The 21,637-nt window shown below is 41.5% G+C and overlaps 1 protein-coding gene across 2 annotated transcripts in view; it reads left to right on the top strand.

The window, feature by feature from the left end:
- The window catches only part of LOC126458137 (beta-catenin-like protein 1), a 96,371-nt gene that overhangs the window by 39,041 nt on the left and 35,693 nt on the right, over nucleotides 1-21,637 (top strand). For both annotated transcript variants that reach the window (XM_050094979.1, XM_050094981.1), the window contains exons 5-6: nucleotides 2,825-2,984; nucleotides 18,046-18,269. In XM_050094979.1, the coding sequence (XP_049950936.1) occupies nucleotides 2,825-2,984; nucleotides 18,046-18,269 (384 nt within the window). The remainder of the gene's footprint in view (nucleotides 1-2,824; nucleotides 2,985-18,045; nucleotides 18,270-21,637) is intronic.

The raw sequence follows: 21,637 nt of genomic DNA, 5'->3' as shown, positions 1-21,637 counted from the left end.
ACTCCTTCCACCGTCCAGCTTTTCCTTATCTGCCTAGGACTGCTTTTCCATCTAAGCTCTTGGTATTCATACAGCTGCTTGTCGTTTCTCTAAAGGCCTTTTTGATTTTCTTATAGGCAACATCTATATTTCCTCTAGCAATATATGGTTCTAAATCCTTACATTTGTCCTCTAGGCATTCCTGCTTAGCCATTTTTCACTTCCTGTCAGTTTCATTTTTTAGACAATTGTAGGGGGTGTTCAGAAAGTGCCATATGACTGTTAGCCGCGCATGCCATATGCCGCAGTGAATACACCAAAATGAAACTCAGTGAAATACAAGCTATTAATTTATTGAATATTCATTTTTACTTAGAAATTTTCACATTAAATGTTGAAAGTGTCCCCCCCTCCTGTTGTTGAATACACAATTCAATTCAAAAATCATGTTTCCAAACACAAGCTCTAACATTTCTTCTGTTATAGAAGCAGTGAAAGTGGATATTGCAGTTTTCAATTCATCAGTGGATTTTTGATGGTTTTTAAGGATAGTTGCTTTCACTGCACCCCAGAAGAAAAAGTCAGGTGGTGTTAGGTCAGGCAATCGTGGAGGCCAAAGTCCCTGTGAAATTATGCGATCACCAGAACATCAGCAAGCAGTGACACCGAAACGCGAGCGGTTGCACCATCTTGTTGAAAATAATCGTTCAGTATTTCACTTAACACAAGTTCTCCTATGAAAGGGTATAGAATATCACTGCAGTATCGTTGTGCATTTAGTGTTTTGTTGAAAAATATGGGGCCCACAATCCAATGTCTAGAAATTGCAATCCAAACTCCTATTTTCACAGAATGAAGTGGTTCCTCATGAATACACAATGGATTTGCAGTACTCCACATAAGAGAATTTTGTGAGTTCATGTACCCAGATAAATGAAACCACGCCTCATCAGTGAAAAACGTTTCATTAAGAATATCACTTCCATTTTGTTGAATGAAAGTTTTGATCCATTGACAATAATGCAGTCTCTTGCCGTGATCAGTATTTTTCAGTTCTTGCACGACTGTCATTTTGTGTGGGAAAAGTTCTAATTTTTTCCATACTCCTGTGTGGGCCATTCTGACACTAATATCAATTTCCTGGGCGAGTTTTCTTACTGACTTGTTCAGACTCATGGACATCTTATCGGAAATATCGAGTAGTTTATCTTCAGACAAAATGCTAGGACGACCACTGTGCATCTGTCAATGAACCCGTACTTCAAAATTTGTTAATCAAATCTCGCACAGTATCACGATGTGGGAGTGTTGTCTCCACTAGCTTTGAACACTTATTCAACTAAAAACACACATTCTTCAATGGTTAGCATTTTAGCAGTAACCCAGGCAAGTGAACAATCATACGGCACGCGCGGCTAACAATCCTCACTGTAGAGAGACTTTTTGAACACCCTGTATTTCCTTTCGCCTGCTACATTTGCTGGATTTTTATATTTTCTCCTTTCATCAGTTAAATTCAATATCTCGTGTTACCCAAGGATTTCTACTAGCCCTCATCTTTTTACCTACTTGATTCTCTGCTGCCTTCACTATTTCATCTCTCAAAGCTACCCATTTTTCTTCTACTGTATTCCTTTCCCCTGTTCTTGTCAGTCATTTCCTAATGCTCCCTCTGAGACACTATACAACCTGTGGTTCTCTCAGTTTATCCAGGTCCCATTTTCTTAAATTCCTATCTTTTTGTAGTTTCTTTAGTTTTAATCTACAATTCATAAGCAATAAATTGTGGTCAGAGCCTACGTCTGCTCCTGGAAGTGTCATACAATTTAATATCTGGTTCCGAAATCTTACCATTATACCATTCCGATGCATCATATTATTCCCCAATCTTTGGCTATAAAACACTGTCTTTCAACATAATCTCTGTTCGGTGCAATGGCCTTATACCACCTTACTGGGAAGGTCTGTATGCCCATATGGTACCACTGTATAGGTTGTCATTGGAGCCAATGTCTTGTTGCATCAGTAACCTTCCCATTATCCATGAAATGCTTCCTGCAGAATGCATACTTTATTGTGCCAAACCAGATGGAAGTCAGAAGGTGCGAGAAGATAGTCACAGGTGATGAAACATGGGTTCATCACTTCGAACAAAACCAAAACTGCAATCCATGGAGTGGCGCCACACCAACTCTACTCTGAAGAAAAAGTTCAGAGCCACACCCTCAGCCACTAAAGTCATGGCAATGGTCTCCAAGAACTCTGAAGGGGTTATTCTGTTTGATGTTCTCTCTCATGGTGGAAGGATCAGCTCTAATTGTATTGCACTACCTTCAGGAAATGAAGAAAGGACTTCAGTATGTTAGTTACCACAAAAATACAAACTTCTTCTCTGGACAACACAAGGCAGCACACAAGTCTGAAATCTGAGAGGAACTCAAAAATTTCATTGGACTCCATGTCGGGGCACACTTACCGGATGGAATGAAAAGGAAAGACTGTGTTTGGCCCCATCTCGTCTGGTAAGTCTGCCTTGACCCGGGAGTCTGGGTGACTTTTCCAAACTCTACCCCTTTTCCTGAACCTCTCCAGTTCCTTTCCCTTCACCCCTTCTTTCTTCCCCTTCAACCCACCTGCCAGAAGAAGGCAGGGGTTGAACCAGGAATCTTCCATGATGCCCCACAATAAATCCCGCATTTTTACAACCAAAGTCGGCCGAGGAAAAAAAAATGTGTCGCACTACTTATTGAACACACTTCATATTACAGAGATTTACAAGTTGTTTTTCATTGTTTTATGAAGTCAGTATTATAAAAAATAGTTATTTCTTCTTTCTTACTTTCAGGAACTCACTGATGTTGATATCCTTAATGAGAGTGAGGAAGGAGCTGAGGCTTTAATAGATGCATTGTTGAATCAGCAAATTTGTGCCCTTCTTGTTCAAAATCTGGAACGTTTGGATGAATCTGTTAAAGAAGAGGCAGATGGCGTGCACAATACTTTAGGTAGAAGCACTGACTTTTTGAAGCTGTACACTCTTCAGTCTTACTGTAGCTCTTGAAAATATTTTGCTGTGAATTTTTAAAAAAATTAGGAAAAGATTTTAGATTCCTGCTGTCTTATACCCCAAAATTCATCATTGTTACAACCTAATATGGGTATCAGGATAGATAACTAGCTACAAAATAGATTATGATGATTGGACAGATGCTTAGAAAATATTACAAAGTTTCATCTTTTCTGTGTGCTTAACCACATCTCAGTGCAGTTACCAGTGATACATCCTCGTATATGTATTACATTCCATCTTGATTTCTCCATCTTCTTTATGATCTTTTGATCTGCGATTTAAGTTATAAATGTCAGTCCATTTACCAAATCTGTTGTTTTTAGAAAGCGAAAAATAGCTGTTATAATTTTTGTCTGATAAGTTGCTAAGAAGCTGCATTTCACTGTCCCTAATTGAAAAGAACTTATTTAGTTTTTTTTTATTGTAAAACATGTTCCATAGATCCATTTTTGTGTGGTAACGTGTGAGCATGGAACAAGTCAAAATATTTAATCCTTTATTATGTTAGTAGCATTAAGGACCACAAAAACAGATTTAGAATACAAATTAGAAAACAATAATAAAAAAGTTCTAATTATACTCACAAACAGAGGTTAAGATACAATTTTCAGATATTATCTAAGCAGTTATTTATAAACTAAAAAACACCATCTGCTTGATGTACAGAACACAAATTAATGTAATTAAAACAGCAATATACATTAAAGCAGGTCGCGTCGTTAGAGGCGGAGGGCCAATGTGGACACTGGCTGCCTGGCCTCACCTATTTTTCCTGTGAGTGGACAGATGGATGCTCCTTCATTCAGCAGGTACCCGGTGGGGGATTTACTGGTTATTCAGAGCTTAAGTGTTAGATGCGTTATGGAGCCCCTTAGGCAAATAGTGTTTAGGCTGCAAAGAAAGCCAATGTTCACTCAGTATGTCTGCCAGTGGGGCCTCATCCAAGATGTGGAGGTAGCTTTGCTGACGGCTATTGAGCGTGCAGGATGCAGTCATCTGCAAGTTGTGGCTCATGTCGGCACCAACAACGCCTGTCCCTTGGGTTCTGAGGTGATCATCAGTTCGTACAGGCAGCTGGTGGAGGTGGTGAAGACTGCTGGCCTCGCATTTCCAGAGTTGATCGGCATCCTTTGGTTTGGAGCCGAGTGAAGGGTCTCAACCAAAGGCTTCGTCAACTCTGTCATGGTCTTGGCTGCAGATTTCTGGACTTGTGTTATTGTATTGGGATTTGTAGGACTCCTCCTGACAGGTTAGGGGTGCACTACACAAAGAAGGCAGCTACTCTGGTAGCGGAGTACTTGTGGAGTACACATGAGGGTTGTTTGAGGTGCTCTGATGAACACTCGCCAGTTGATTACAGAAAGGGGAGTCTAACAGCCTTCAGAATAAAGAAACTTTGACTGTCAAAATTTTATCAGTAAACTGTTGAAGTATTCGAAATAAAGTTCCCGAATTTACTGCCCTCCAGGAAAATCCTCACGCTCAAATTATTCTTGGGACCAAAAGCTGACTGAAACTCAAAGTGGAAAGCTCTGAGATATTTAGCGAGTTGTGGAACGTATATCGGAAAGAAAGATTAGAGGCCACAGAAGGGAGAGTTTTCATTGCAGTTAACAAGAAAAATTGTCTCTATTGAGGTCGAAGTTGAGTGTGATAGTGAAGTCTTCTTGTCGCATACACATGTAGGTGAAACCAAGTTAATTGTTGGATGTTTTTACCAGCCACCCAATTCTGCTGTGGTAGTTCTAGAGTCATTCAAAGAAAGTCTGTGGTCAGTAGCGTGTAAATACTCAGATCATGCGGCACTAGTTGGAGGTGACTTTAACCTGCCGAGTATAGACTGGGATGACTACGGATTCGTTGCGGGGGTACAGACAGACAGTCATGCAATATACTTTTGAAGACATTTTCTGAAAATTGTCTTGAGCAGCTAACTCGGCAGCCCACGCACAATGGAAATATCTTAGAACTTGTAGCTACAAATAGGCTGGACCTTATCAACAATGTCAGTATAGAAATGGGGATTAGCGATCATGATATCATTGTAGCAACAATGATTATGAAAGTTAATAAATCAGTCAAGAAGGCTAGGAGAGAGTTTCTTCCAGATAAGCAGTTATTAACATCTTACTTAGGCAGTGAATTGGTGTCACTTAGTACCAGCAAGATGAATGTAGAGGAAGTATGGGCAAAGTTTCAGCAGATTGTAGATCGTGGTCTGCAGAATTACATGCCTAGTAAGTGAATAAGGGATGGAAAAGACCCACCATGGTATAATAACGAAATTCGTAAGATGCTGAGGACGCAGAGGCTGTTGCACTCTAGGTCCAGGAGGGGAGACACATACAAATGACAACAAGCAAAGGTTAGTAGAGATTCGTGTGTGTTTGAAAAGATATATGTGCGAAGCATACAACAACTACCACCATCACAACTTAGCAAAAGATCTGGCAGAGAATTTGAGAAATTTCTGTTCATATGCAAAATTGCTAAGTGGGTCTAAGGCTTCCATTCAGTCCGTTGATGATGAGTCTGGTGTGGTACTTGAAGATGGGAAAACTAAAGTCGAAGTTGTAAATTTCATGTTCAAGAAACCATTCACGCAGGAGATCCATACAAACATACCATCATTAGACCATCATTTTATCTGGAATCTCTCGCCCAGCACAAAGTCCCAAGTGACTGGAAAAAAGTGCTGGTGACTCCAGTATATAAGAAAGGTAAAAGAATGGACCCACAAAATTACAGACCAATATCCTTAAGTTTTGTTTGCTGCAGAATCCTTGAACACGTTCTCATTTCGAATATAATAAACTTCCCTGAGGCTGAGGCTAAGCAGCTTATGTCCATGAATCAGCATGGTTTTAGAAAGTGTCGCTTGTGCGAAACTCAGCTTTCCCTTTTCTCACATGATATACTGAGAACTATGGATGAAGGGCAGATTCCATATTTATTGATTTCCGGAAAGCATTTGACGTGGTGCCCCATTGCAGGCTGTTAACGAAGGTACGAGCATATGGAATAAGTTCACAGATATATGAATAGATCGAAGACTTCTTAAATAATAGAACCGAGTTTGTTGTCCTTGATGGTGAGTGTTCATCAGAGACAAGGATATTGTCAGGAGTGCCCCCAGGGAAGTGTGATAGGACCACTGTTATTTTCTATATACATAAATGACTTGGTGGGCAAGGTGGGTAGCGGTGTATGGTTGTGTGGTGACGATGCTGTGGTGAATGTTAAGATGTCAAAGTTGAGTGACTGTAGGAAGATACAAGATGACTTAGACAAAATTTCCAGTTGGTGTGATGAATGGTAGCTAACCCTAAATGTGGAAAAATGTAAGTTAACAGGTATGAGTAGGAAGAACAAACCTGTAATGTTCAGATACAATGTTGCTAGTGTCCAGCTTGACACAAAGTTGTTTAAATATCTGGGCATAACATTGCAAAGTGATATGAGGTGTAATGAGCATGTGAAAAATGCTGTAGGCAAGGCAAATGGTCTACTTTAATGTATTGGGAGAATTTTAGGAAAGAATGGTTCACCTGTGAAGGAGACTGCATATAAAATGCTGGTCCGACCAATTCTTGAGTACTGCTCGAGTGTTTGGGATCCGTACCAGGTCGAATTGAAGGAAGGCGTCGTAGCAATTCAGAAGAGGGCTGCTAGATTTGTTACTGATGGGTTTGAACAAAACTGAACTGTCACGGAGATACTTCAGGAACCCGAATGGGAATCTGGAGGGAATGTGGTGTTCTCCTCAGGAAACATTATTAAGAAAATTTAGAGAACCGGCATTTGAAGGTGACAGCTGAATGATTCTGCTCTCACCGACATACATCGCGCATAAGGACAACAAAGATATGATACATTAGGGCTCATATGGAGGCATACAGACAGTCATTTTTCCCTTGCTATATTTGCGAGTAGAACAGGAGGGGAAATGACAAATAGTGGTATTGGGTACCCTCCACCACACACCTTACAGTGGCTTGCGGAGTATCTATGTAGATGTATGGAATCTTTTATCAAGCAAGAACTCCTTCAGATTAGTTTTACCTTGTAGACACTTAATATTACTTGGAAGTGCTTTGAAGATTTTTATGCTCATCTATTTTACACCTTTCTGCACCAGAGACAAATTTGTCAGGTCACAGTCTGAGTCATGTTTCCTTCTTGTGTCATGATGATGGCATGACTCATTCATTTTATATTATGAAGGATCGTAAAGCAAGACTAACGAAGTCACTGTCCTCACCCATCCAGCCCCCTCCCTGTTCCCATTTCAGCACTACACAGCTGTCATTTCACTGCCACACCCAGTCTTTTAATTTATTTTTATTTCTCTCCTTTGCGTTACTTACTCCCTTCCCCCTCCGCACCTTCTCTCCTGCCCTTCGTCTAAACTGCAACACTTTACTGTCCGCCACTCCCACCATACTATCCCTCCCCCACCCAGTCGCCACTTCCCCATCATGCACTGGTGCTGCTGCTTGCAGTGTAGTTTCAGCTCTCTGAGACTGCAGACGTGTGTGGTCGAAAGCTTTAATTGTGTGAATCTTTTTGTTGTGCCTATCGCGACTCAGCATCTCTGCTATATGGTGAGTAGCAACTTCCCTTCTCTGGTATTGTTACATTCCATCCTGGATTTTCCATTGTTTACATTAGGTAGTAGATGTTTTGAACTGTGGTTGCGTCAAATACTGCTAGAGGTTGGACCTGAACTACCTCGTCAGAAATACTCTGCAAACCTCAACAAGTACTTGTGTAGTAGCCACTTCCAAATGCTTTGTCTTATGCATTGGTCATTGTTTTCTTTTCTTATTTTGAAATAAGTGAAGTGAATAATCCTGGCCCATTATGGGTCTCAATTACAACCCTCACAACATCAGATGGGATTGGTGATCTCTGTGATAGTGTGACAGTTCTGCTTTTGTGGAGCAAGAGTGTAGGCTGCTGCACTGCAAGAGGGAGGCGGGGCTTGGCTTCTCATACCGCTTCTCTCCCCTCTGGTAGTCAAAATTCTGGTTTGTTTATGCTCTTGGCTGGGTGCCATTAGTATATGGTGCCCGCACTGTGCGCTGTAGCAATTGGGAAACTAAATCTCTTATATTTCATCTGTGCAGAAAGTCTTCCCCTAGCATTTGAATAGAGTTATTTTATGTTCGAGTTCTACACTAAGTATCTTGTCAGTTCTGTCTGTAGCATTGTCAAGTGTGGGTTGCATAGCTATGAATGGCCATGAAAAGTGTAAATCATTATTCTGCAGATTTTGTTATCCTAAAATTGGGCAGGGAAAAAACAAATAATACCAGCAGTCACTTTAAATCTGAGATGCATTCACTTCACTGGTGGGAAAATGCTGCTGATTTGCAGCAGAACAATCATTTGTTGAAAGATTAAATACAGCCAGATGAAAGAAACAAAGGCCATTTCAGAAAAAAGAAACTATTGAAGTTTTTGCAAAAGCAAACATTCCCGTCAAAAAGTTTCCAATCACCACTTCTTTTTACAGCCAGCTTCAAAGAACTAAGGCTTTGTTTGTCTTCACACATGTCATGTGACAACCTTTTAAATTTGTGCATCTAATCATTAACAAACAGAAAATAGATATGATTTTTGACAAAAATAGATGTGAATTTTGCAAAAAAATAGATACAACATTTTCCAGTCGCTAACATAATTGAATGGAAGTAGTCAAAGTAGGCAGATTTTTAGACATTGGTATCTACGATTTTGGTGATTATCTGGGTGGGAAATGTTGCTGTGCTAAGCCTTTTTGTGGTTTAGTGGATGTGATTTTCCCAGCAAAGCTTGCTATCTATAGGAATGCCTAAGAATTTCAAACAATGCACGCTCTGCATTCGCTGGCTGTCATGTGCAATGTTTATCTTCTGTGGGCTTTTGTGATCATAATGGAAATGAATATGTTTGGTTTTGCTGAGGTTTATTGATAGAGAGATGTTGTGAACCAGTTGAGAACATTTGCAGGCAGTTAGTTGGAATTTAACCCCAGGTCTGTGGATGTTTTACTGTCTTAGCACAATTGTTTTGTCACCTGCAAACATTGTAAAGTTGCTTGCTTGTTGGAGGACAGAGGTAGGTCATTAATATTTATGAGTAAAAGCAGGAGACCAAAGGCAGAAACTTATGGGGCTCCAAAGTGTACTGTTCCCCAGTCGGACACTACGCCTCATACTTTGTGTGGCATTAACCATCTAACACTATATTCTGTTGTCTGCCCTGCAGGTAAGATTTGAGCAAGTTGCCCATTTATCCTCATATTCCACAGTGGCATGGTTTCTCTACAAGCACACTCTGATCGACACAGTTGAAAGCCTTGACAGGTTGCAAAATATGCCAACAGGCAATGTCGTCTTGTGAAGGCATTCAAAAATGTTACTGGCCAATGAAAATATTGCTTTGGTTGTGGAGATACTTTCTCTGAATCCAAACTGGTTTTTACTAATTACTGCAAAGTTTTTTATGTGGTTGACTGTCCTGGGTGATATTAATTTTTTGAGGACTGTAGAAAATGCTGTAGCATCTGAGATGTCATCTTATTTGTAGAGGAGCTTTTACAGTAGCATACTTCCTCTTGTCAGGGAAGATGCCTTGTTTGAGAGAGGCATTGAATATATGTGCTAGCACTTAAATGAACGGACTACACCAGGCTTTTACCAGTTTGCTAGAAATGTTGTTGCCACCAGTTGAATTTTTACTTTTTAAAGAAATTATAGTTTTTCTTACTTCCTGTGTGGTTTAGGCTGTCCTAAAGAATTTGGGATATTATTTTTATTTGTGTCCTGTTTTCTCAGCAATACTTAAAAAATGATCATTAAAAATTTTTGCTGTGATCTCTTGATTTTGTACCCATCTACCTTCATTGTTGAGAACATTGTTTTGGATCCTATGGGTGTTGTGACAGTGCCACGACATTTAACAGTGCCGCCACGGCAGTATGCGCAAATGGCGATAGAGGCGCTCCGCAACTCGGCTGAGCGCGGGAGCGCCACCTAGCTATGAACTGCGCCGGGCGCATGTCACGGCACGGGAGTCGAATAAGAGATACTGAGTTGTTATCATGTAACGAGCTATTGTTTCTAAGTGAGTGTGTTTGAATATCCACACAATTATTGGTGATTAAAGGTTATAATACTTTTTGGCGACGAGGATGGGATATTTTCACTGCGTTGTGGATTTGTGTGTTCGTGACGGGGCAGACATGGAACAGCTTATGCAAGCGCTCATTGAACAACAAACACAGCTGACGGCTGCTATTCGGGCACAACAAACACAGCTGACGGCTGCTATTCAGGCGTTGTCAACGTCACTTACTCATCGTCTGTCTTCCTCTTCTCCGCCTCCATTCCCTCCTTATGACGAGGCCGCTGAAGATTGGGAGGATTATGAGAAGCGTTTGCGGCAACACTTCTTGGCTTTCAGTGTTGTCGACGCTCCTATGTGTAAGTCGTTATTTCTATCTTGGATTTCCCCACGGATCTATCAGCTGCTATCTCAGTTAGCCCCTCTGCGGGAACCTGCCTCTCTGTCCTTCCATGAAATGTGTGACTTATTGTCTAACTATTACCGGAAAAACACCCACGTCGTTGCCGCCTGCGTGGCATTCTACCGGTGTCGTAAACAGCCCCATCAATCTTACCGGGCTTGGGCGGCGCAACTACACGGTCTGAGTAGGAAATGTCAGTTTGTCACGGACACTCATCATGAGTCTTATGCTGATTCAGTGGTTAGGGATGCTGTTCTACGGCTTGCTCCTGATAAAGAAGTTCGGCAACGTGCCCTACAACTGCCAAACCCATCGTTGTTGGAAGTTCTAAGCATCGCTCAATCCTTTGAAGTGTCTCACGCTGCTGGCGCGCAAATAGACGCGTGGTGTGATGTAGGCGCTGTACAGTCAACTTTCGACACGGACAATTTGCCTGTTTCACAGGAAAACGAAGATGTGGCGGCGGTTCACTCGCGTAAACAACGTTGCGTTGGGCCGCAACGCTCGCAGCGAAAACAGCAACCACAGAAGCAGGTTCGTTCCGCACTTCCTTCTTGTCCACGTTGTTTCGTACAGCATGTCAGGGCCGCGTGTCCAAAACGTTGGGCCACGTGTAATTCATGTAGGAAAAAAGGGCACATTGATTCTGTGTGTCAGTCCCCTAAAGTTCCTGTCGACGAGGACAAGGCATCGGACATGGATGTTAACTGTGTGCTTTCTCAAACACACAAATTGTTTGTTACTGTTTGTGTTCTGGATAAAGACATTCGCATGCAAGTGGACACTGGCTCTGCAGTAACTCTCATTAATTCTTGCACGTATTTGGAGTTGGGCTCCCCTCCTTTGTCTCCAGTTACGCGAAATCTGAGAACTTATAATAAACAGAAAATTCCTATCATTGGCCAGTTTGATGCTTCCACTGCCTACAAGTCTGTTGTTAGCCCCCTCACGTTTTATGTGGTGGATCATGCGTGCACTGAAAACCTGTTCGGTTATGATGCTTTCCAGTTGTTCGGGTTCTCCATTGATGATGATGTGCACCTCATATCTGATGATATTCCGTATCAACAGCTGGATGGATTGTGTTCTGAATTTTCGTCCGTGTTCTCTGCTGGTCTGGGTCGTGCCAAGGATTTTGAAGCCCACATTACTCTTAAACCTACAGCTCGCCCTAAGTTTTTCCGGGCACGCCCTATTCCGGTGGCGTTGCGTGCACCTGTCAAGGCTGGGATAGACAGGTTAACAGCTTCAGGGATTCTCCTTCCTGTTACCTCCAGCGAATGGGTATCACCAATCGTGGTGGTTTCTAAACCAAACGGGAGTCTGCGATTGTGTGGTGATTTTAAAGCCACTGTCAACGCTCAGAGCCTCATTGACACTTATCCTCTTCCCCGTCCTGAGGAGTTATTCACCAAGATCGCTGGGGGCCAGTTCTTTTCCAAACTTGACTTATCGGAGGCGTACCATCAGTTGCCGTTGGATGCTTTTTCCAAGGAATTTCTCGTCATCAACACTCCTTGTGGGTTGTATCAGTACCAGCAGTTACCATTTGGCGTCGCTAGCACGCTGGCCATTTTTCAGCGGTTTTTGGAACAGCTCACGGCTTCCGTTCCCAGCTGCATAAACTATCTGGATGACATTGTTGTCATGGGAGCCTCCACTGAGGAGCACCTTCGCAATTTGCGTTCACTGTTTCGGGTTTTGCATTCGGCTGGGTTGAGGTGCAATCTGGACAAGTCACAGTTCTTCCAACCCTCCATTGTGTATCTTGGTTTCCACTTGTCCCGTGAGGGTATACGTCCTCTACGTCAGCACGTTGCGGCCATTAACGCTGTACCCCGGCCGTCTACGGTCAAAGAACTTCAGGCGTTTCTAGGCAAGATTGCTTATTATCACAAATTCATTCCATCCGTGGCGGCGGTAGCTCATCCTGTGCATCAGCTGTTACACAAAAATGTCCCTTTCTGTTGGTTCGACGAGTGTGAGCAGGCTTTTGTCCGCCTGAAGGCTCATTTGCAGTCGGCGCCTTGTCTTGCCACATTCCGTCCGGGTCAGCACTTGGTTCTGGCGACTGAGGCGTCACAGTATGGCCTAGGGGCTGTTCTTGCCCATCAGTATGAGGATGGGTCGGAACGACCCATCGCCTATGCTTCCAAGACCCCCAACGATGCCCATCGGCGTTACTCTCAAGTCGAAAAGGAGGCGCTCGCTATCATTTATGCTCTAAAAAAGTTCAGCATTTTTTTGTATGGTTCTAAGTTTCACTTCATCACCGACCACAAGCCGCTGGTCTCTCTGTTCAGCCCATCGGCGTCTCTTCCAGATAAGGCAACTCACCGCCTGCCATGTTGGGCCTTATACTTGTCTCGTTTTCACTATGAGATTCACTATCGCCCAGCATGCCAACGCTGACGCATTGTCGCGATTGCCGATGGGCCCCGACCCGGTTTTCGATCGTGATGAACTACTCTATTTCCACATTGATGAGGAAGAATGTCGTGCGGTCGAGGGTTTTCCACTTACAGGTTCGCAGGTCGCGTCGGCTCCTGCGCGGGACCCGGTCCTGCGTCAGGTGATCGGTTTTGTTCAACGGGGATGGCCGGACAGGACCAAGGGCCGGGCGTCGGATCCCCTTTGCAACTACCATGCCTTGCACCTTCGTCTGTCTGTTCGTGATGGTGTTGTTCTTCTGGCCACGGATGGCGCATCTCCACAGGTCGTGGTGCCAGCCTCTCATCGCAAAGATGTTCTCAAACTGTTGCATGAAGGCCATTAGGGTATTTCTCAGACTAAGTCCCTGGCCCACAGGCACGTTTATTGGCCCAGTATTGATTCGGACATCGCCCACATGGTTGCTGCGTGTGGTCAGTGTGCTCAACAACTGGCTGCACCACGTACAATGCCCTCTCCGTGGCCTGACCCGGCGCAGCCATGGGAACGGCTGCACGCTGACTTTGCCGGCCCCTTCCTCGGTACTTATTGGCTACTGTTGATTGACGCCTTCTCGAAGTTTCCGTTTGTTGTTTGATGTCTGTCGCCCACCACTGCGGCGACGACGCTGGCTTTGTCCAAAATCTTTGCGCTAGAAGGTCTTCCATCCACGATCGTCACGGACAATGGCCCTCAGTTCTCTTCGCAGGCCTGGACAAGGGATTCATCATGTTACAGCACCGCCCTTCCATCCGCAATCGAATGGGGAGGTCGAGCGCCTTGTCCGCACTTTCAAAAGCCAGAGGAAAAAATTCCTTAGTGATTTTTCCACAGATGATGCTCTGCTGCATTTTCTGAGTTCTTATCGCTTCACACCTCTGGGTGATCGCAGCCCTGCTGAACTCTTGCATGGCTGCCAACCGTGCACTCTACTGCACCTGCTTCACCCTGTCAGGCCTTGTGCTGTGTCCCCTAGTGCGGGAAAATACTCGGTGGGCACCAACGTGTAGGCACGAGGGTATGGATCTCGCCCTAAATGGATTCCAGGGGTGGTCAAGGCTATTTGCGGCCGCCGGCTTTGTGAAATACGTACGGATGACGGCATGGTTGTTCACCATTACGACCAGATGCGCCCACGAGTGGTGGCCACGCCGTTGCCACCGCCCCTTCCTTCGCCTCCACCAGCCCGAGAAGCCAGTCCTGTCACTGCTGCCGATCTACCGTACGTGTTGATGCAGCCGACATCGCTACCGCTTCCGAGTACGCCGGAACCGGCCCCGGTCGCGACGCCACCTTCTCTGGGACCCATCTCGCTAGAGCACACCCCCAGGTCCACGACACCTATGGATGCTGCTCCGGAGTTTTCACCCATCATCTCGTCCAGGAGGCACATTCCACGCACGAACTTCCGTCCTGGACATTTTCGACCATACTCTCGTGTCTCTCCTCGGGATCTTCTCGGGGCCTCACAAGAGGCCATGGATGTCTCCGCACTGTCCATGTCTCCAAGGAAGTGAGTGTTGTTGTTGTTGTTTTTTTTTTCCAAGGGGGGAAAAGTGTTGTGACAGTGCCACGACATTTAACAGTGCCACCACGACAGTACGTGCAAACGGCGATAGAGGGACTTCGCAACTCGGCTGAGCGCGGGAACGCCACCTAGCTACGAACGGCGCCGGCCGCATGTCACGGCACGGGAGTCGAATAAGAGATACTGAGTTGTTATCATGTAACAAGCTATTGTTTCTAAGTGAGTGTGTTTGAATATCCACGCAATTATTGGTGATTAGAGGTTATAATAATGGGGATAATATGCACCAGTCTCACTCCTTTTCAATTTCCATAAAGTTTTGTTTTTGTTACTACATGTATTAATTTGCAACAAACGTTGTGACTTCTGAATAACTTAGCATTTTACAAATTTTTTTATAGGTATTTAACTTTTTAGGGTTGACTGAATTTTTTGAGGTGATGTCTAGCTCTCATTTCCTTTTCCCTGAAATCTTAATACCAGTGGTTATCCAGATCTTCAAATATCAGTGCCTCTTCATTACTGGAAAGACTGCACTTGGAACTGGCATTATCTAAATTATACACAGGTCTCCAGTCTATGTCTGGAGATGTGATTTAAAAGTCTGGATAGTTTCATCATTAATTATTCTAGCTGTTTTCCAGTGGAAGCCACAGTGATTCTCATATATAATTGCACTGTTAATAACAAGTCTTTCTTTGTCATAGAGAGACCATCCAGTACTTGGCTGGTAGTTGTATCATCTGTTTTGGTCTTGTCTAAAAGTATATTATCAATTAGTGTGCTTGTACATGAAGTTATTCTAGCAGAAAAACTAACTATAGTAGCAAAATTATATGTGGACTTCAAATTTTCTAGGTCTGATCTGTCTCTGGAATTTCTTATAAAGTTTACATTGAAGTCCCCAAGCTCTATCACATCTCTTCTGTGTTTGAAGATGTGTATTAGGAGTGAGCCATGGCGGCTTCATTTCATCTTTTCTTCCCCCTCCGTTTGCTGGTGTCCTGTTAGGTGGCAATATTAACCATACCATAGAATGGGCACCAGAACTGTTGTTGTTATAATAACGAGTCCCACCTACGTCTCTTAAAAGACTTTAAAAAAAAAAAATTAAATTAATTTCAGTATTAATCAGACTAGCCTTTGAAGGGAACATCTGTGTCTGCAATTACTAGTTACCAAATAACAAGTAAACATTCAATTTCCAGAACAGACCAACCATGAAAGTTAAGTGCCAACAGTTATGATCTACAAGATTTTCTTTTACATACTTGGAATGAATACAACATGGAAATAATGGCAAAATAATTATAAAAAATCTCAAATACTGACCGCTAGAGCAAGTAAGTTCAAAGTTCCCAAATATTAGCATAATAAGTGCAGACTGAAATAATCTGCTGTAGAAAATCTGAAGGTTAATAATAAACTGGATATTATCACCCATTTCAGGAGACACATAAAATATTTGGTGGAAAATATTTACATAAGAGCTTGTAAATAAGGGTATAAACTAAACAAACTTAAGAATATGGTGCTAGTGCGAACAGCTCCACTAAGGCAATGTTGGGCAGCCACAAACACTCCTGAAAAACACCATGCTGGTGCTTAACAGAAGCAGATCCCCTCAGCCAAGTGCTGCCCCATACACCAGGCTCGCTACTCATAAAATTACTAGCTGTTAATAAACTCCACTCAAATGAAATATGAGCTAAAAGATACAAGTTAAGAAAATGTAATTCACCCATGCCTTAATGGCTTAATGACATAAAACATTCAAATCTACCAGAATAATCAAAGAGTAACGTTACCCAAATATCCATACAGCAAACAGCACTCAGTAACATAAAATAGGAAAACAGTGGCATAATAAACATCACCCACAAAACAACTTGACAGAATAGGGTGAAATCATTAATCTCAGAACCTTACTTCAAATAGAAAAACAGTCAATAAGTCACCTAGGCTACATAGCCAGAGAGCTGTTTGTGCCAAACTGAAATTTTTATGAGAAACAGAAACTTGCCTCTTTGAGATGATACTTAATTGCTAGCATTTACAAGTAAGGCTCTCTTCCATGGCACTTATATTTCAGAATGATCTAAAACACATTTTGAATGACGTACATTAATTCAACAAATTTCCTTAAAATAGTTAAAAATTAAATAATAAATCCAAGAAAATATCTCAAGGTGTTAAAAACAACCACTTTATAAACCAGATTTATCACAGAGCTTTCTTAACAGCACTAAATTCCCAATTTCATTAAACACTAGGTTAACAACAAATGGCCTGATGGCTTACAGTAAAATAACGTTGATTTGAAAGCCACCAGATTTGACATACCAGAAAGATTGTGGGGTAAACAAGTAACAGTAAAGCAAAACTTCAAGTAACACCTATAATGGCAAGCAGCCAATGTTACACGTGCAGAACAAGCACTAACCATTAAATGGATCACACTCAAACAGACCAGTTGATGTTAACAATAATTACAACAGGTGAAAATTTTTTTGAGATCCATAAAGTGAGAGTCACAGAGGCAGACCTATTACAGCACAAGCTCAATGCAAAATGGCAGCATCCTAAAGTTCTCAGCGTGAACATAAGGGAAGACAGTTCACTGAAGCACATTGAAGGGCATAGTGAAAACTTCCGTGCTGCCACTAATGGTTTACTCATAAGTAATTAGTCTTCTCACTAACAGAGCCAATGGCTCACACATCCAACGGGCCGACCACTGTGTATGTTGCCCTCTTGCCACTTACCCAGGCACTTCCCCACTCCACATGCTCCAGCATATTTTCAAGAATACTCACCAGCAATAACACACAGGAAGCTAAGGGTGATTCTTGCCACCTAGCGGGGCACGAGCAAATGAACAAGGAAGAAAAGATAAAATGAAGCCTTCACAGCTCAAGGAGAGCATCTGACTGCTTCCAAAAGAGACTAAAATTCCCTGAGTGTGCTCTGTATGTTATTACTACTGATATATGAGAATTACTGAAAGGCTTTTGTACGGCAGACACTTCCAAATGTTGACCTAAACAGTAATTCACACATCAGTCGCTCATTGTTTTTAGCAACACCACCTTTTTCTTCGGAATGATGTTACTAAGTAATAATTATTTCTATACAGGAAGTAATATGGTGCTCACTAAAGCACAGAACAGGGGCATTAGGCATTATCTGTATCCCTTGGTTCATAGACATTGATTATAAGTTGATTGATGTTACTGCAGAAGCCTCTGATGTTTTGGTGATAAATTGCCAGTTTTTGTTTTGCAGAAGCAGTTACACAGTTCTTATTTGTTGAGAAAGCTGGGGGATAAGCTGGGATGACTGGGAAAATTTATTTCTTGTAAAATTATTCATTTTTGAGTTTTCTTACATAACTTCAGGAAGAAACCGTTTGAATGTGTTGATCTCAGTCGTATTGTTCTGCTGTTACAAATAATGTAGCAATAAAATTCACAGCTCATTTGTTATCTTGCAGACGTGTAATACGTGTATTTGTTTGTTTTCCAGCAATATTTGAAAATATAACAGAATTTCGTCCAGAGGTTTGTGCTGATGCTGCGAAACAGGGTCTCATGCAGTGGCTGTTACGCCGACTTCGCGTGAAAGCCCCATTTGATGGCAATAAGTTATATGCTAGTGAGATGCTCAGCATACTGTTGCAGGATACTCCAGAGAATCGACAGTTATTGGGAGATCTTGAAGGCATTGATGTGTTATTGCAACAACTTGCGGTAAGTGAAATTTATTGTGGATGTACTGAGGACAAACAAATAACTATTTCTGAATAATTAGATACATTACTATACTACATAATCTTTCCGGCCATAGACTGATGTACTCTTCTAGCATTGTCATTTACTGGTAAAAGTTTCCTCCTCATGGTTGGGCAAAGTTATCACAGTATCCATCGCAGTTCTTGGGTACTTGATATTATCAGAGTACTTATTATGTATTGTAATGAGTCATCCATATCTTCACCTGCTGTTTTTCATCCACTGCCAGATAAGGGCCACTCTGACATCTGCAAAAACCTCATACATCAGTATTATGTACCCAATTATGCCCTATTGTTATTCTCACATCATCTACCCTGTTCCCTTTAAGTCACTGTTCATAATTTGAAGATTAAATTTCTGTAACATTACTTCCATCATTTTGTCTCTCGATTTTCAAAGTTCCATGTTTCACTGCCGTAGATTAAAACTATTCTTGCTTGGAAACATAATCAGGATGGTGACATGTCTGGAAAATCTGGAGTTCTCAGAGGTATTGAAATTACTTGAAAATTACGGAAATTTAAGCAAATTATGAAAGATTCAGGGGTGGGGAATTTTGTGAGGCTCCAGGGAGATAAATAGTTTGTTGATGGAAAGATTGTTACAGACCACTGTGAGATTCTACTTTGGAAATAGTTGGTTGTGGGGGGGGGGGGGGGGGGGTCTTTTCAAGAAGGTAAAGAAGTGCATTGACATATTGTAGACCAGCACTGTTGATTTGTTTTTGCTAATTCCAGTGTGTATTAGTATATTTACCAAGTTTCTTGCAGTGCCATGCTTCATTTAACAGTGACTTTAGTGGGAAGAGAATCCAGCTTGAAACATGATGCGTTGTTGCTACCAAAGACTGTTGGCAATACATTCCAGGGATAACATTTCAAAATGTATTCCTGTAATGATTTCTTTATAATTTCAGGTTATCACACAGTGACATGGTATGGTACATAAAGGTGACAGATAAAAGTTAACAGTCGAATTTCCATTTTAAATGTATTTGCTTTATCTGTTATGTTACGGACTAAAAAAAAAAGTTTCATATATATTTTGTTTTCAGTCCTATATGAACTTTATATAAACGCTAATAACTGAATGACAATTCAAAAAGTTTCATTGGGAGCTATGAAAACTAGTTAAGTAAAACTTCTACTCACATTTGTCAAAGATTGCTTCAGGGAAATTTGAAATTTCAACCTGGAAAAACCTTGAAACCTCAGGGAAATTTCCCTGTTTATTGCTCCTTGCAACTTTGTGTGCTAGTTTCATTCTTGTGTGTGGCATTACTGCTTCCGGATGTTTGCTAGATGACCTACCTTTAGGTCTTCTATTGACCCAGTGTTTGATACATTATTTTGTTTGCAAAGGTTTATATGTGGTTTGTGATGCTTCTGGATGTTTACTAGATAACCTGCCTTTAGATCTTCTATTAATCCAGTGTTTGAAACATTATCTTGTGACAGGACTTTTGTGTGCAAAGTTTTATATGTGGTTTGTGATGGTTTCATTATAATCTCAGTTTCCCCTGTCTTTAAAGAATTTGATGAGAAACATAAGATTGTTTATGAATTAATGCATCATAGTTTTTTCAATAGAAAATGTAACACAGAAGGGAAAAACCCCACAAATATTATGCATTAGATCAAACATGTCCCTGTAGAATACAATTTTAATGTTGTTATCACTGTTGAGTCTTGCCTCTGCCAAGTGCTGCCAAGAGCCTGAACAGACCTAGGAAAAAATTGTACACCAGCAGGAGCTTTAGTTATAATTTTGCTGCCATTGGAAGAGCTGATCGCAATGCATTGAGTAAATTGTAACATTCAACTTCATACTGGTTTCATATATCAGGGAACTTGTTCACTAGTCCTGCAGTGGAACTTCATGAGTTTGACTGCATATTGTGTATTGTATGTACTGGGTAGTTATAATTAAAGTGCAGCTACTCACAGAGGACCAGTGTGGACTGTAATTATCGTATGGCAGCAAAACTTGGTAGATATTCTAATGCATTAATGTGAATCTGATTTATGCAGGAAAAAATTAGTTCCAATTATTGCCATCGTGTGCATATGTGGCACCGTGAATGCAAGAAATGTGTATAGAAATGTTTCCGTATTTAGTGGGTTAGGAATGGAAAATGGACAGAAAAGGTGCAACAAGTGAGAAAGGCGTAATGTTGATTATATTATTAACTTCCACTTGCATGGTTTGTTCAATATGAACACTGAAGACGTTGACAAGATTCTGCACAGTACCAAATTTGCATCTGGTGGCCAAAATTGGAACTTCTTTTATTCCAGCATAAATCAGGTCTGCATTAATGCATTACACGTTTGCAAAGTTTAGCTGGAGTACAATAATTACAGCCAGCATTGAATGTGCATGAGTAGGTACACTGTAATTACACACACCCGGTAAATGGCGCTCTACTACACTCACAGAAAAAGTAAAATGAAATTGGAAGGCTGTGCATGCTGAATGGAAATGAACTGTGATTGCACACTGCCCTACACGTAGTATATTTTTACAGGAGCCAAATGCTCTCTTCATTGATAGAGTATGATCTCCTTTTGTTGTTTGGCACCAGTATTATTATAATTTACTTTACACAGAACAAAATTCCAAAAAACACCATCTTTAAAACACAGTTTCAAGAATTTAACTCAATCTGTGCTGCTTTAAATGGAGATGCTGTTTCCAAAAATGCCTCCCTTTCTACAGCACCAAATTTCATCCAGACATATTCTACTTCCTGCTTAAACATGCTCCCTAAAATTTTGCCTTAAATTGGTTTATCACAGGCACAATTTCATAACTGTATTTACTGCCATGTTCATACTATGAGCCAGTTTAAGGCTGAGGCGACACAAGCCACCACTTGATGTGTCAAGCTGAGAGAGGTGCCAAAGACACCCAGGTGCAAGATTTTTACTCAGTGCATATTACAATTAGTACCAAAGATTGACACACTTGAAATAGTATGAGGGAAAGAGGGGATGCCACATGATAAGTCACGTGTGTCAGAAAATGTTCTTAAACCGGTCCTGTTCATGGAAACTTGTTGAGAGGTGAAAGATATTTTCACTCATGACATTAGTAATGAAGGATATCTGTAATGTAAACTTTCTGAAATAATGACAAATATTTAAGATGGTATGTCAATCAGTTTGCCTTCAATGACTTTAAGTTAATCAATATTAGTTGGAAATCATGAACTATACCATATGTAGAGAGTAGTACTTGTGAACATAAGTGTGTGATCGATCTCGCTTAGCTTCTGAACATAATTTCACATTAAGCAGAACAATATTCACACATTTGTATAT

The sequence above is a fragment of the Schistocerca serialis genome, chromosome 2 (genome assembly GCF_023864345.2).
Source record: "Schistocerca serialis cubense isolate TAMUIC-IGC-003099 chromosome 2, iqSchSeri2.2, whole genome shotgun sequence".
Lineage (NCBI taxonomy): Eukaryota > Metazoa > Arthropoda > Insecta > Orthoptera > Acrididae > Schistocerca > Schistocerca serialis.
The sequence above is the reverse complement of the archived record's forward strand: the minus strand, read 5'-3'. Positions and strand labels throughout refer to the sequence as shown.